Here is a 13,417-nt window from a genome sequence, read left to right on the forward strand (position 1 = left end):
TACCAGCTGCTAGGCACAGAGCATGGTTTCCTTTGGCCACCTGTATCCATCTAATTCTAGCCAAAGTGGGAAGATACCAGTGAGGAAAAGGTCAACAATTCAATAAGATGGTAGGATGACGTTATGAACAACAGGGGATCTAGTTCAAACACCAAGCTTCAAAAACCCCCAAACAAATGCCAGTGGATTATTCTCAGAGCACAACCTGTGGGAGTTGCCTATGTTGCATTATTGCTGGCTCCTGGCAAAGGCAGCTTCAAGCACCTGTGTCTCAAATGTCAGCAGCTGGGCCTATGCCTCCATCACCTACCGATCCCCTGAAACTGTGTCAGGTACAATTGGTTAGGAGTATGCCCTATTCAAGCTGGAAAATGCTATTTCCCAGTGGAAATAGTGCTATATCCCAGGTGCCTGCTAAGGAGAAGTATCTTTGCTAATTCAGGAGCTAAATCAGGCATGCCACTTCTGCCACACAATAAAATACTTTTTCCCTTTTTTGATCTCTTCCTGACTTTCACACCCTCCCTTCTTTTCTGGGTTCTGGTAGCACATATTTGGTATAGATTGTGTTCATATATACTCCTTGGCAGTCAAATATGTGATTCTTTGTTTTTTTCTTTTTCCTTCATTATGTGATAACTGAGAGCGTTTTGTTCTCCAGATACAGAAATGAAAACTAGCTGCAAAATTAGCAATGTAAGTCATGCACTAGAAATGTTTGGGTTAATTTGTTTGTGGCAAATGTTGCAAACAACAGCATTTTATGAAAACCTCAATGACAAGGTAGCTCGTTTTCTCACCAAGGAAAAATAAGTGAGGGAAACTTTGCTACAGCTAATTATCTCCTAAAATAGGACAGCTAATGTTTTTATATAGGTTATTTTTCTAATTCTCGTTTCATTCCTTCTTTGAACTGCAGTTTCAAATAAGGGGATTAATGTTGCCTGCATTTTCTGCAGGGAAAAAAAGAATAAATCCAGTAATGCACTGCAAGAAAAAGTGTACAAGACCTTAACAAGTGAGGATCTTCAGAGAGAAAGCAGTTTAAGGAACAGTGAAAAGATTTTCCTTAAAAACAAGCTGTAATCTGACAACAAATTTCTGTTAAATCATGTTTTGTCTGGGTTTTTTTACCAGAACCTCTGTGTGAGCAAGTTGTATTAGCATGAACCTTCAGAGAAGGCTACAGTTTTACTTAGGAGTGCTTAATTATTGGCTTAAGTCATATGCTGGGAGAAAACCTACTGAGCTGGCACCTCATATTGCCTTGCTTAGCTGTGCATGCCGCTCAGTCAGCAGCTGTGTGACTCATGTGGGGAAGTCTCTCCTGTGGGTACTGTGGTGTGTACCAGGGTTTGTTCATGAACAAGCTGGAGACAAGCAGTATTTGCTGAAGAAATTAGCAATGAATAAATGAGAGCACATCTGACAGAGAGAGAATAATTCATAAGCTGAAGATGAAAATGGTGTTGAAAAACTTTGCTAAGGAAGAACCTTTCACCTCCCTCTGCTTATTTTAGGTGTCCCACGGCTGTGAAGCCAAACCCCACTGCTGCCATGAAGGAGTTCCTATTTATCCATAAGTACTGTGGAGCAGAACGTCAAATTTCTCTTACTTCTGAGTGGGGGACAGGGTAGAGATACCCAGGGGTAAGCTGTCTCCTGTCCATTGAGAGACATTGAGTTGCTGGAGCAGGTCCAGAGAAGGGCAATGAAACTGGTGAAGGGTCTGGAGGACAAATGTGATGAGGAGCAGCTGAGGGAACTGGGGTGTTTAGTCTGGAGAAGAGAAGGCTCAGGAAGACCTTATCAGTCTCTACAACAACCTGAAAGGAGGTTGTAGTGAGGCGGGTGTTGGTCTCTTCTCCCAAGTAACAAGTGATACAACAAGAAGTAATGGCCTTAAGCTTCACCAGGGGAAGTTTAGATTGGGTGTTTGGAAAAATTTCTTCAACAAAAGGGTGCTCGGGCATTGGAACAGGGCAGTGGAATCACCGTCCCTGGAAGTGTTGTAAACCTGTGTAGATGAGGCCCACGGTGACATGGTTTAATGCTGGACTTGGTAGCGCTGGGGTAATGGTTGGACCTGATGACCTTACAGGGCTTTTCGACCTAGCTGATTCTATGATTCTATGCCTTTGCAGGACTTCACTAAAGCAGGAGGTAGACCGAAGGCACTCTTATTGTCCAGCTGCTGCCCCAAGCTGGTATCACACCAGCTAGTCCCCTCAGACACAGCTGGGGTCTGTTGTATTTCCTAATCCCTCTGGCTAGAGTGGGTTTTTCTGAAGGCTGAAAGGGGAGATGAGGCATCCTGAAAAGCCTCCAACCACTTCTGTTTAGGTAGTGCTTTTGATCTTCAACTGGTGTGGTTTAGTCAAAGCAGTAACATACCGAAACCTGGAGGACGTGGCTAGAGGAGCTGATTTGCCTGTCTGCACATGGATCAGGGACATGTCCAAAGCATGGACACATAAAGGGAGGGAAGTAGCTGGAGGGGCTGCCCTAATGAGCCTGTAAAAAGGAGCCAGCCCATCAGTGAGCAGCTAGAAATGTGATCTCTAACTTGCATAAATGACATTTTTTATTCAGCAGCTCTTGTGAGCATGGAGAAATGGGGCAGAAAGGGCTGGGACACCACTGTGAAGCGAAAGGCAAGATGTGGCACAGAAGTGGAGTCAGCCTTACCCTCCTGTATTTCATGTGTGTGAAGGTATAAGGACAGCCATGTGAAAAGGGACTGCTGACCTGGACTGTCAGTGATACAACTTCAGGCTAACACCTTGATCTGGAGGAGACCTGTTATCTGGAGGATCACAGGTCTCATCCAATGCCCAGAGATGTCAGCCAGGTCTTTGCACCGGTTTCATTGGGATCATACTGTGTACACAAAATACTGGGTTGCTTTAATTGCCCCAGTAAGATGCGAACCTGAATAATCTCTCCCCATATAGACTTCTGTCTAACGACACAACTTCACCCCAAAGAGGAACTGTAATCCCTATTCGTGTGGGTACATGTCTAGTTACAGCAGAGCGCTCTCCTGAATGGGTATGGACTTACTTATATAGGTATAAAAGTGTTCATACTGGTAAAGATTATTCCTGCATAGTGAAAGAAAGAAGAAAAGCATGTAGCTTTTCTGTCATGTAGTGTAAAATAGATGCACCTAACAGTATCAGTACAAAATACTATCACTCTTCAAAAGTAGTACTCAAAGTTGTTTGGATTACGTATGAAACTAAAAAAATTACTATTTACATTGCAATCCCTATTAGGAGGAAAAAAAACCCAAACAAATTCTGATTGTTACACTAAAATGTAAGTGGTTCATCGCTTTTGAACTCAAGAAGTTTAACCCATTACTTTTTTTCTTACCTAAGCAGGTCATTCACATTCTTTGGTTTCCACAATAGCCCAATCTACTATGGAAACATACTGTGCTTGAAACACTCTGTTTCATTTAGAAAAGCAAATCATTTTCTCCAGTGCAGTGAGGTACAGCCAGAATAAGTTCCTGTTCATATATGAGACCTGAATCTTGCTTTCAAAAAGCAAGTTATTTTATGCCTAGTGTAAGAAATGTGTGGGTGTTTAGCACTGTACGTTATCACTTTTTACAGATAAAAAGGGCAGAAGATAAAGAAAGAATTGGTGCTGAGACTAAGGTGTCTTTTTTTCCTTTCAGAGGTGGCTGTCTCTCCAGGCTGCATTAGTGGAAGTCCTTAGAAGCATGTGGGGGGCAAACCATGTGGCAGCTCTCTGTGCCGTCCTTTCTCTACTGAGAGGGCAACCTGCCTGACAAGTCTCCATGCTCACCCTGATACCCTAGCTGGAGTCATAAGCCAGAATGCTTTCCAGATGCTATCTGCACCCAAAGCTTGGGTTCCAATGCCATTGTGGCAGCAAAACAGGAATCAGGTTGGTGTAGAAGCATGCTCAGTGATCTGGTGGAAATAGGTCTCATTAAGACCCTGCACAAAGTAACCTCTGCAGCATCGTGCCTCTGAGTCCAGAGATGCAATGGTACCACAAAGTGGTACTGAATTTCTTTGCAAAGCATTTGGATGCATATAAGAGCACTTAAATCAGCCTGAAGTGCAGTAACTGGTTTGATGGTCTCTGTGCAAATGGGGTTAACAAAGGCTTGAATGCATCTTCCAGATATGAGTTTGGTTACACCCGATCTATGCAAAACCCAAAGCCCATTTACATTTAGGTCTTGAAAAACAGAAGCATTTTACAGAAGTCTGATATTATCTAGTAACTGTATTATAAACCAAATTGCAGTTCCTATGAACTGGGCATAATGTGTAATCTCATATCAGTACCTGCTCTGAATGATGTGCAACATGGACAGATGGTCAGCAGCCATGGCACCTTTGCCATGTGGAGTTTGACAGCACATGTGAGGCCTCCTCCTCATTGCCTTTTACTTAGAAAATGCTTTTAGGGCTGCTTTCCAAAGTTGCTATTTCTCTCACTGAAGTCCTGTCCCCTCTGCCCTTCTGTATAAGACCAGGAGATGGTACATGCTAAAGAGTGCTTCTTTTAGAGTCTTTCATTACTGCTTAGTGGGGAAATACACCTCACCTGTCCACTAGGTGAAGTGTATATCCTTGATGTATAAGTTAAGTACAAATCAATAACTACCAACCAAAGAAAAATCCCAGCCAATTCAAAGCTCTTTCTACAGCCATGCATAATATACCATAATAATTCCATACCAGTGTCTCCTAGGTAAAAGAGACAAAACCTTTAGTTCTCAAGCCATAGTTCTGCTACTTGGCACTGCATGAATTATACTTCCACTTTAATGCTATGTTTCTTTCAGCCCCTGTGTCAACATTGGCATTCAGAGTTCACCTCCTGTCTTATTCACTACTTTGTGTTTTTCTCACAGGTTCCTTTTTTCTTAAAGGACAAATGCATCCCTGATGCAGTTAATAGCCATCGCTTTCTGGATGGAGCCAGGATATTACCTTAAGAACTGGCTCTGGATATGATTTTCTGCTCCTGGTCATGACTGTAGAGAAAAGGGGAAGCGTGCCTGCAGGCACGTACGAGTAAAGCTGTGATAGCTTAAATCTTCCCAGCCAGTATAATAACAGTAGTGAAAACCCAGAGTTATGTCTTCCACCCCCGCTCACCGCCATGGTGTGTACTGATGTCTACCAGGGGTTGGGTGGTGGTGACTTACACCCATGCGATTGCATCTATGTTATCCTTGCTAGACAGATGAAAGCCTTCTCTTTGCTGTGCTAGCTTGCCTTCTACTACCTTTTGATACTGCAGCAAGTATAAATAGATACCCAAACACTGACAGAAAAGAAGGTTGGTCTGCCCACTGCAGAGGCTGTGACACCCAACTCTAACACGCCCTCAGCAAGCTCGCAGTGCTTGCCTTCACCAAAGAGGCAACTGTAGGATGCTTTAGCAATGCTTATGGAGCTTGGCATCCTTTGGTGCCTGTTCAAGGCTTCTGTAAATGCCACGATACTTCCGAGGCACGCGTCTGACACAGATACATGCCATAAAGCCAGCTAGAAAATGGACTTATGAGAGAGGCAGGCTGTGCTGGGCCTGAGAAGGTGAAAGACATTTGTCACAAAGAAAGCAGATGCTGGGCCCCGCGCTGTGCCACTTTGCCCCAAACACACCAGGTACTTCACGAAAGGTCATCTTTTAAAGACCACAGAAAGGCACTTGAAGGACTGGGTCAATGCCTTCTGATGCTGCTGATTTGACATGATTGCAGGGCTTTCCCTAAGTACAGCCAAGAGAAATGTTTGTAGCAAATCACATAAAACTTGTCAGGTTTCAAGTCCCCTTGCACTGCACTCACAAAAAATGCAGTGAGAGAGGTAAGCCTTTCAACTCACAGTCAAAACCTTGGGGCAGCTTCCGAGCACATCTCAAAATCACAACTTCAGCATGAAACCAGACAACAGAAAACACATTGCATGTCAAAATACTCAGAAGGCAAAAGAAAAAGCCCCAAGCCTATGTCTCGGTCTGCTTCTGGAATCAGAAACACAAAGCATAGGCTGGGGAAAAAAAAAACAACCCCAACCAAAAACCAAACTAAAACCAACAGATAGATCAAAGCCAGAGAAAATGTTCTCAGAGGTCTTCGTGAAGTGAAACTACCTAATTTCACAGAGTTTCACTCGCAAGCAGAAGTGATGAGCCCTGCAAACAGTATTAAGGATGAACTGGAAACTCTACCAGGTAGCAGCTACAGTCACTTTCTGCTTCCCTGCTTTCACAGTCAGCTCTTCTGTACTCTTTGGGTTGTTGGTGTTTTTGGTTATTTTTTCAAAATTCAGTTGTCTGAATACGCCTTTATAGAGAATTTTATGTTTTGGACTAAAATGTATCTTTGTCATAAGCCCAGGACCTTCTTCGCTGGGACCTAAGTGGAAGAAAAGGCATTTCTTTTGAAAGCTGATTACGCTGGGAATCTGTATATAGAATTTCTAACCCCTTTTCCACTGGCAGCAAGAATGACATGTCTTGCATTCACTGTGGGTATGCTGGTGCATGTATGGAGTTCACCAACATACTGTAGACCTCTGTAGGTGCTCTACTGCTCCAAACACCACCCCTGTTGTCAGCCCTGTTGCAGTTCATTAATACAAATCAGAGAGGAGATATTCCTACTATTCATCTACTATTTGGAAAGCTGACTCAAGTCTATACAAATATTATCCATTCTCTTAAGATGACAGAAGAGGTAATGAGGTAGTGTAATGTTTTCTTGTCCTTCTCCCAGACCAGTGATTCACCTAGCCAGTGGTCTGTCTCTGCGGCCAGATGTCATAGATGAAGCCACAATTCACTTTGCAGATGACAGACGTGCTTACATGGGAAGCTTTCTTTCCAAGCTTTAACAGAGATCGGTTTGTGCTGTGAAATATGGCAGTGAGAGACCAAGGGAGAACTTAACCCTTCCAAACCTTCTTTTTTCTTTACATGGCTGGTAGATAATAATCAACTGTTATGTATATACAGACCCAGTTGTTTTAAAGATCCTGCTAAACTCTTGGATTCAGTGGTATTTTATGGCAATGTGTTCTAGTCTGTAATCACACACTGTTTAAAAAAAATTCCACCGTACCTTGTCCCATTGATTAAACACAGAGAAAACAATAGGAGTGAAAGGGTGAGCTGACTATACAAGTTGTTTTAGGGAAGAAACCCAAGCAAATAGAAAACACAAGTAAAGACATAAAAACTGAATAAAATCTGAGCAAACACATCCTTGAACAATGCAGTCTTGAGGAACACAAAATCTGACAGGCGCATGCAGGCTCACCTCCTGAGTGAAGGAGTGAAAGGGGCCTGTCCTGAGCTCCCCCATGAAGCTGGAGTGTCTTGTCTCTGTGCACAGCATGATGTTCATGGTAGCCACTCTACCTGAAACACCACACACCCAGCTCATGCCCAGCATTCAGGAGGCCTGGGCTGGCACAGGGAAGACAGAGATGCCAATCCGGGTTTGGATTCAGAGAGCAGGCAGTCCCTTTCCAGCCAGCCTTCATCCATCCTCCTACCCAAAGCTAGAACTACTTCTTTCTTGCCCTAATGCTGGCACTGCTAGATCTCTACTGCCCAAGCCCCCTCTGCATTTCATCCTTGCTCTCTGTGACTGCACAAGAAGACCTTATGCTACCTCACCTGGACAGTCCTCCTGGCATGTGCAGCAGAGACCACTGGGACGCAGTGCAGTCCTTTTTGCATGTGTCAGGGTGTCAAATTTGGATGAGCTTCTTCTGTTGGTGGAACAACCTCATAGTTTTACAGAGAAATGCTCTTGCTGTTTCCTTAGGATAGCTTCTGCTTAGCTTTTAAAAGCAAATATGTCTATTTCTAAATCCAAGAACAATAATTTCTTTGCCACTCTTGGTTTAGCTATAGACTCTCCCCTCTTGAATAACAAGATGATGACGATACTCATTATGTGTTCTGAAGTAAGATTCTTGCACAGTTCATAAATTACTTTCATAAACTTGCCAATATCACTATCATTCACATGCATTTAAAGATAAGCAGACTGTTCTTTTGGGGTCATGCCTTAGCAGTCAAACTAAACCATGATTACCTTCTAGTCATGAAAAAATGCAGTTTATTTTCTATTCATATTGCATACACTGGCTGAGTGGGGAAGATACTTCTATTTCCCACTAGAGAGCTACCTCAGAGCTGGAGTTTGGCTGTTGTGGTAAAACATGGTCCAAGGCAGAGCTGCCATCCAACAATCTCTTATTAATGGCCATATGATATAGGGCAAGACAGTCTGGGGGATCTGCAAGCCAGCCATAACCTTAAATCTTTGCTCAGACTGTCATCACAACATCACTATGTTAAGTATGACTGGTTAAACACCCAGTATAATATTTTGGCCTAGGATAAAATCTCTTGATCTTACCAAAGCAGTGTATTCATCTCTGTCAGAAACTTTACCCCTTGCTTCACAGGAATTCCTGTGTTCAGGTCTCTCAATGTTTCTCAAGACTTTTCAATGAAAGAATAAGGCTCAAACAGAGAGAAGACTGTGTAAATCAGACATTGTACAATTTTGTTTTCTCCTAGTAAGCCAAGGTTTCTATGAGCTTTAGTTCAATTTCCTATTTGCAAGATACAGTTAGTATTTTATAATGCTGATGCAAACTAACTCTTTGTTACAGTTCAGGCAGTCTGCAAAAGTGACAGAAAACTTTCTCTTACCCCTACACAGTGACAATGGAGTTTATGTTATTGTGAAAAGATAGTTTTCTTCTACTTGGCGAGCAAATGAAAACACGTGGCAGTGTTAGGAACTGTGCATCTCCCAGAGAAATGTGTCTTTGGCTGAGTTACTTCTAGTATATGATTCTGCTCACATGCAGCACCAGGGATTTTAGGATCCTACCAATGTAAATCCCATCATAAGGCAAGTCAGAGTCACTAACTTTCAATGAGAAGCTTTCAGTGAGTGCTTTCAATGTCTCTGAACCTTAGCTATGGGTGTCCATGGGTCCAGGGAAGGAAGCCCTTCAGAGCAGGAAGAGCTTCTTGCTACAGTTTTATTTAGCATTTGCAAAGGAAGAAACCCACAGTGAGGCTGGGCGCTACTTTGCATTTCGGAACGAAGAAGAAAGTAGGCACAGTGTATTTTTCCATATTGTAAAAGTGCTCTGCCAGAGTTCCTTTCCATTTGATAAGAAACCAACAATATTGCACCACAAGCCTTCATTACCATGATTAATTAATAAAAAAATACAACAAAAGCAAAACCAAGAGTAACCTTCTTTGCATACTGAAATAATTAGACCTCGCAGCAAAAGGAAAAATGAAGAAAACGTGCCCTTCTGGAAAATGTTATGTTTCATGCTATTTAGAGCTCCGTAAAACCCTGCTAATAGATTTGTTATTCCATCTTCCTTCGTAGGCAAAATTATTAGGAAACCTTACAAGATAGTCTAATGTCCTTCGTAAGTTAAAAGAAGTTATAGGGTGGGGCAATATTATGTAGCTATATAGACACCCTTTAAAAACTGTGTTTATTGTTTAATACAAGACTCTAACAGGTCCCATTTTGGTCCCCTGCCCAAAAGGTATCACTATGTTGACCCAGACAATACACATGAGCTCTCAATAAAACCAGCAAATCCATCTTTATACTATGAATCTTGCTAGAATAAAAGCTTAAACTACTGCCTTGTTGATGCAGTCCTAGATTTGAGAAAGAGACGAAGCTATGTTTTTCTGCAGGCTGTACTGCAGCAAGACAGTTACAAATGGTCCTACCCCATAGTCCTAACACCAAGCTGAGACTTTAAACTGAAAGAGGCCATTAGGAAAATGAGGCCATCATTAAAAGCAGAGTCATCAAACGTTTGAATGTGTTCAGCATGCAGAGCACACCACTGGAGGTTTCAGTGTAATCCTCATTTCTTTACCTAGTGGCAGAAGTGAGGACCTGGTGTGGTGTGATAGAAAAAGGGCCATATCCTTTGTGGTGTACCACATTCAATTAATATGTCAGGCTTTCTATGTCTGTCACTGCTCACAGGGGCTGGAACAATGGTTCTGCTTCCCCACTCCCCTCTTTTTTTCCCAATTTTCACATAGTATCAGGTTAAAAAAGAGTTATGGATTTCCTTCTCGGAGAACTGCCTGGACTGATAAAGTGAAATCCATGGCAGAAAACAACTTGTTATTTTTCCTTTTACTTCACAATTTCAGTTAAGAGAGAGAGTGCAATAAATTTTGGCGGGAAAAAAAAAGAAGAGACAGTTTGGGACATTTCAAATGACCGGTCTATGTAAACACCATTGAGAAACAGGGGTGAGAACAACCAGCCCTAGGGATGATTTATTTTTCTTGCTCTGAGGCCCGAGCGTCACTTTTGCTGCACCCAGGATTTTGAAATTGCGTGAAGTTCATTTGAGTAAAGAAAGGAACAAAAGGGGAACTGCTGGAAAACCGTCACAAGCTTCCATATTCAAACTCAGTATTCTTTTGCAATGATGAAACGTTCACTTTATAACTCAACTGAAGAACTGTTGCCCAAGCTTTTCTACCGCTGTGCAGTGGGAGTTTGGTCTTGCTTGTGCTGGGTATGCACCAGAATCTGTACCTGGATTGCCCAAACTGGATGAATATCTTAAGGTAACTAATGTGACTTCTAGCCTAGCAAGATTCCAGCATAGTCCACGAGGAAGCACAAAATACTGGTGCTATCATAATAGTAACAACAAAAATAAGAACAGTAATAAGGAGGATAATAAAACCCATTCTGGAGTGCTGAGCTAAATCACTTGCTGGATTAACCAGCTTTAATGAAACTCCTCCTTTTCTGGTAAAATCAGTCCTTGGTCTCCAACCAGCTGCTCTCAGGCTCTCTAGGCTCCTGCCTGCAATACAGTCTCTGCCATCCCATCTCATCCCATGGACTGGCTGTGCCCTGGAACTCGCTGCAAGCACTGCCCCATGAGGGTCACTCTTGTTCTTTTATCAGAAGCACAAAATTTCCTCAGCAAGCCTTCCTGTGCTACAGATTAAACAGTTGGGTGAGCTGCTAAAAAAAAAAAAAGGCTGACGAAACGCAGGAAGATCCTTCTTGTTATTCTAGCAGTATTGCTTCCTTTGCTCGCAGGGGTGCTGAGGAAACGTCAGCTGCAAGTGCTGCGGAGCAGTTAGCCACTTCTTGCTCAGCCTGCAGCATCTCCCCTGCCCAAGCTAGAAGGTGCTGCGAGGCTGAGTGGCTCACTGAGCGACTTGCTGCGATTCCCCTCTCCGCCGGTGCCAGGAAAGACAGATGTAGAGGAACTTTTGACATGGGGGGGGGGGGAGAAAAAAGAACCGATGCAAGGCTGGAGAGCAGCTAGCATTTCTGCAGGCTGCCCTGCACTCGCGTCCTTCTCGGGGAGCGCTGACCTGCATGCAGGAGCGGCAGGGTGCCGGCGGAGCTGCTGCTTCTTGTGATACAGCAGCTGGGATGAGCCTTCCGCATTCCCCAGCCCGCTTATTAATATGAATAACTCATGACTCACACCGACACCGCCAGCGAGGCCGGGAAGCTGTAGTCTGTAACTATAAAGAGTTATGAAGTGCTGCTCTCTGGCAGCACCCGGCCACGCTTGATGAGCGGTCTGCGACGGGCTTTGTGTGCCTTGTCATCCGCACAGGAACAGCCCTGCTGCAAAAAGGGCTTGAGCGGTCAGAGGGCTTGCGTGGAAAGGGGAAAAGTTCAGCTGTAGGATGAGCTATTTAGGAAGGCAGTTACGAGGAAGCGGAGAAGTTTCTCGTGCCAGTCGCTGGCTTACTTGTCTGAATAACCCATGACTAAATCATTAGCTCCATGGGGGGTTGTGAGAACGTTAGAAGGAGTCCCTGAGTGCTCTTGATCACTGGTGAAAAAGTCGTATTGCTGGGTGAAGCCCTTTAATCCCCCTCTCAGCCCTTAGAGGACTGCTTCATTTCTCTAAGGGTGGCTTCTGCTGATGATTTGCAGCCATCTGAGACCTGCATGGCATCAACAGGATCTCCGAGTTTATCCTCACTGCTCCTTTTCCTGAGCCACGTGAGTTGCAGCTAACTTTAAGCAGGTTTCTAAGCTTTTCCTGACTTCTCCCCTGTGAACATGCCTTAACCCAGGCTGATGATCTAGCATAAATGAAACAGTATCACGCTCTGCTGGCTGTATGCTCCAGCCTGCTACTCGCCCCTGGTGCTTCATCCTGTAATATGTGTAGTAGTATGCTGTTGGCTGTCATTTTTCATGGCAGTGGCTCAAAAAGTCTTAATTCTGCCAAAAAGAATCAAACGGGATTTGTGCTACTGCTTTTGTATCTGCAGTAATGCTTGTGAGTTATTCTAGCACATTTTGATTTATGAAGAGAAAATTCACAAGCATGCAATGGTTGTTTGAACAGCTTAAATGAGTCCTTGTTATAATCTCTTTAATGGACTGATAAGTAATGAGATGATATTCCTGAAAGCTCAGATATTAGCTTCGATGAGAGTGCCTCAAAGAAAACTGAAGTGGGAAAATCATGTACTACAAGAATGTTCCCAGATACTCTCCAAACATGCATTTTCTTAAGTATGGGAAAGTAAAAAATATATTTAGAAAGTCTGAATGGTACTTACCTCTCAAGAAGTGCTGGTAAGAAGGAAGTGACTCAAATAAGTTGCTTGAAGCCATTGTTTCCTCTTTAAAACTCACTCTCTCTTTACAGTGAAGGAATATATGATTTCTTCTACCTTGGGGAGTGAAAATTGAAGAACAGTCATTGCTAGCACCCTCCTCCCAGCCATCATGCTCTGTTTTATCCCTGTTCCTCAGGAGCAGCGCAAAGCAGATTATAAGGTTCTTTTGCTAAAAGAACTCTGAAATTGTTTCTTAAAAAGAAAAAAAAGTAGCGGATCGGTTGTGGTTGATGATGCTTACCACTCTACGAAACCCTGTGGTTTGCAGTCAAAACGATTCGCCCTGCCTGCTGACCAATATCCCGGACCCGCTCTTGTGTGACTGCCTCTGTACCCAACTTGTGGTTCTGTGGTTGTTTATGAGGCCCAAAGAAGTGTTTCACACAACCAAAATTACAAATTTAACTGTTCCCCTTTCCAGAACCTGCCTCCATTGGTCCCTTTGCATCATGTGACCCGAGTGATGTCGACTTTCTTTTTCTTTCTTTCCATTTTTTTTAGCTTTCTGAAGTCATGCCCTACCCACTCCACCTGCCCTCCCCGGGGCTGCGCGAGGCACCAGTGCCGTCTGCCGAGGGAGGGAAAAGCAGAGTGACTCACCACCCCTGATGCTCCAAATGGTCTTGCTGAGTTAGTTCAACTCCCCTTGTTTTGTTGTGTGTGGTTTTTGGAACTACTGATTATTCTGATGGAGATTTCATTGTTGCTTATTCAATAG

General features: G+C 43.4%; 1 protein-coding gene across 3 annotated transcripts in view; it reads right to left on the reverse strand.

Moving 5' to 3' along the window:
- RUNX1 (RUNX family transcription factor 1) overlaps nucleotides 1-13,147 on the reverse strand; it is a 168,436-nt gene extending 155,289 nt beyond the window's left edge. The window contains exons 1-2 of one of the 3 annotated variants that reach the window (XM_062622286.1): nucleotides 12,941-13,147; nucleotides 12,640-12,753 (exon numbers count right to left, since the gene is read on the reverse strand). In XM_062622286.1, the coding sequence (XP_062478270.1) occupies nucleotides 12,640-12,694 (55 nt within the window). In that variant the 5' untranslated portion in view covers nucleotides 12,695-12,753; nucleotides 12,941-13,147. Of the gene's footprint in view, nucleotides 1-12,639; nucleotides 12,820-12,940 lie in introns of those variants that run through there. The other 2 variants (XM_062622284.1, XM_062622285.1) reach the window with 2 other exon arrangements.
- Between the last annotated feature and the right edge of the window lie 270 nt (nucleotides 13,148-13,417).

This window comes from Pezoporus occidentalis, unplaced genomic scaffold (genome assembly GCF_034315485.1).
Source record: "Pezoporus occidentalis ecotype Australia unplaced genomic scaffold, CSIRO_AGI_Poc_V1 ctg24, whole genome shotgun sequence".
NCBI lineage: Eukaryota > Metazoa > Chordata > Aves > Psittaciformes > Psittacidae > Pezoporus > Pezoporus occidentalis.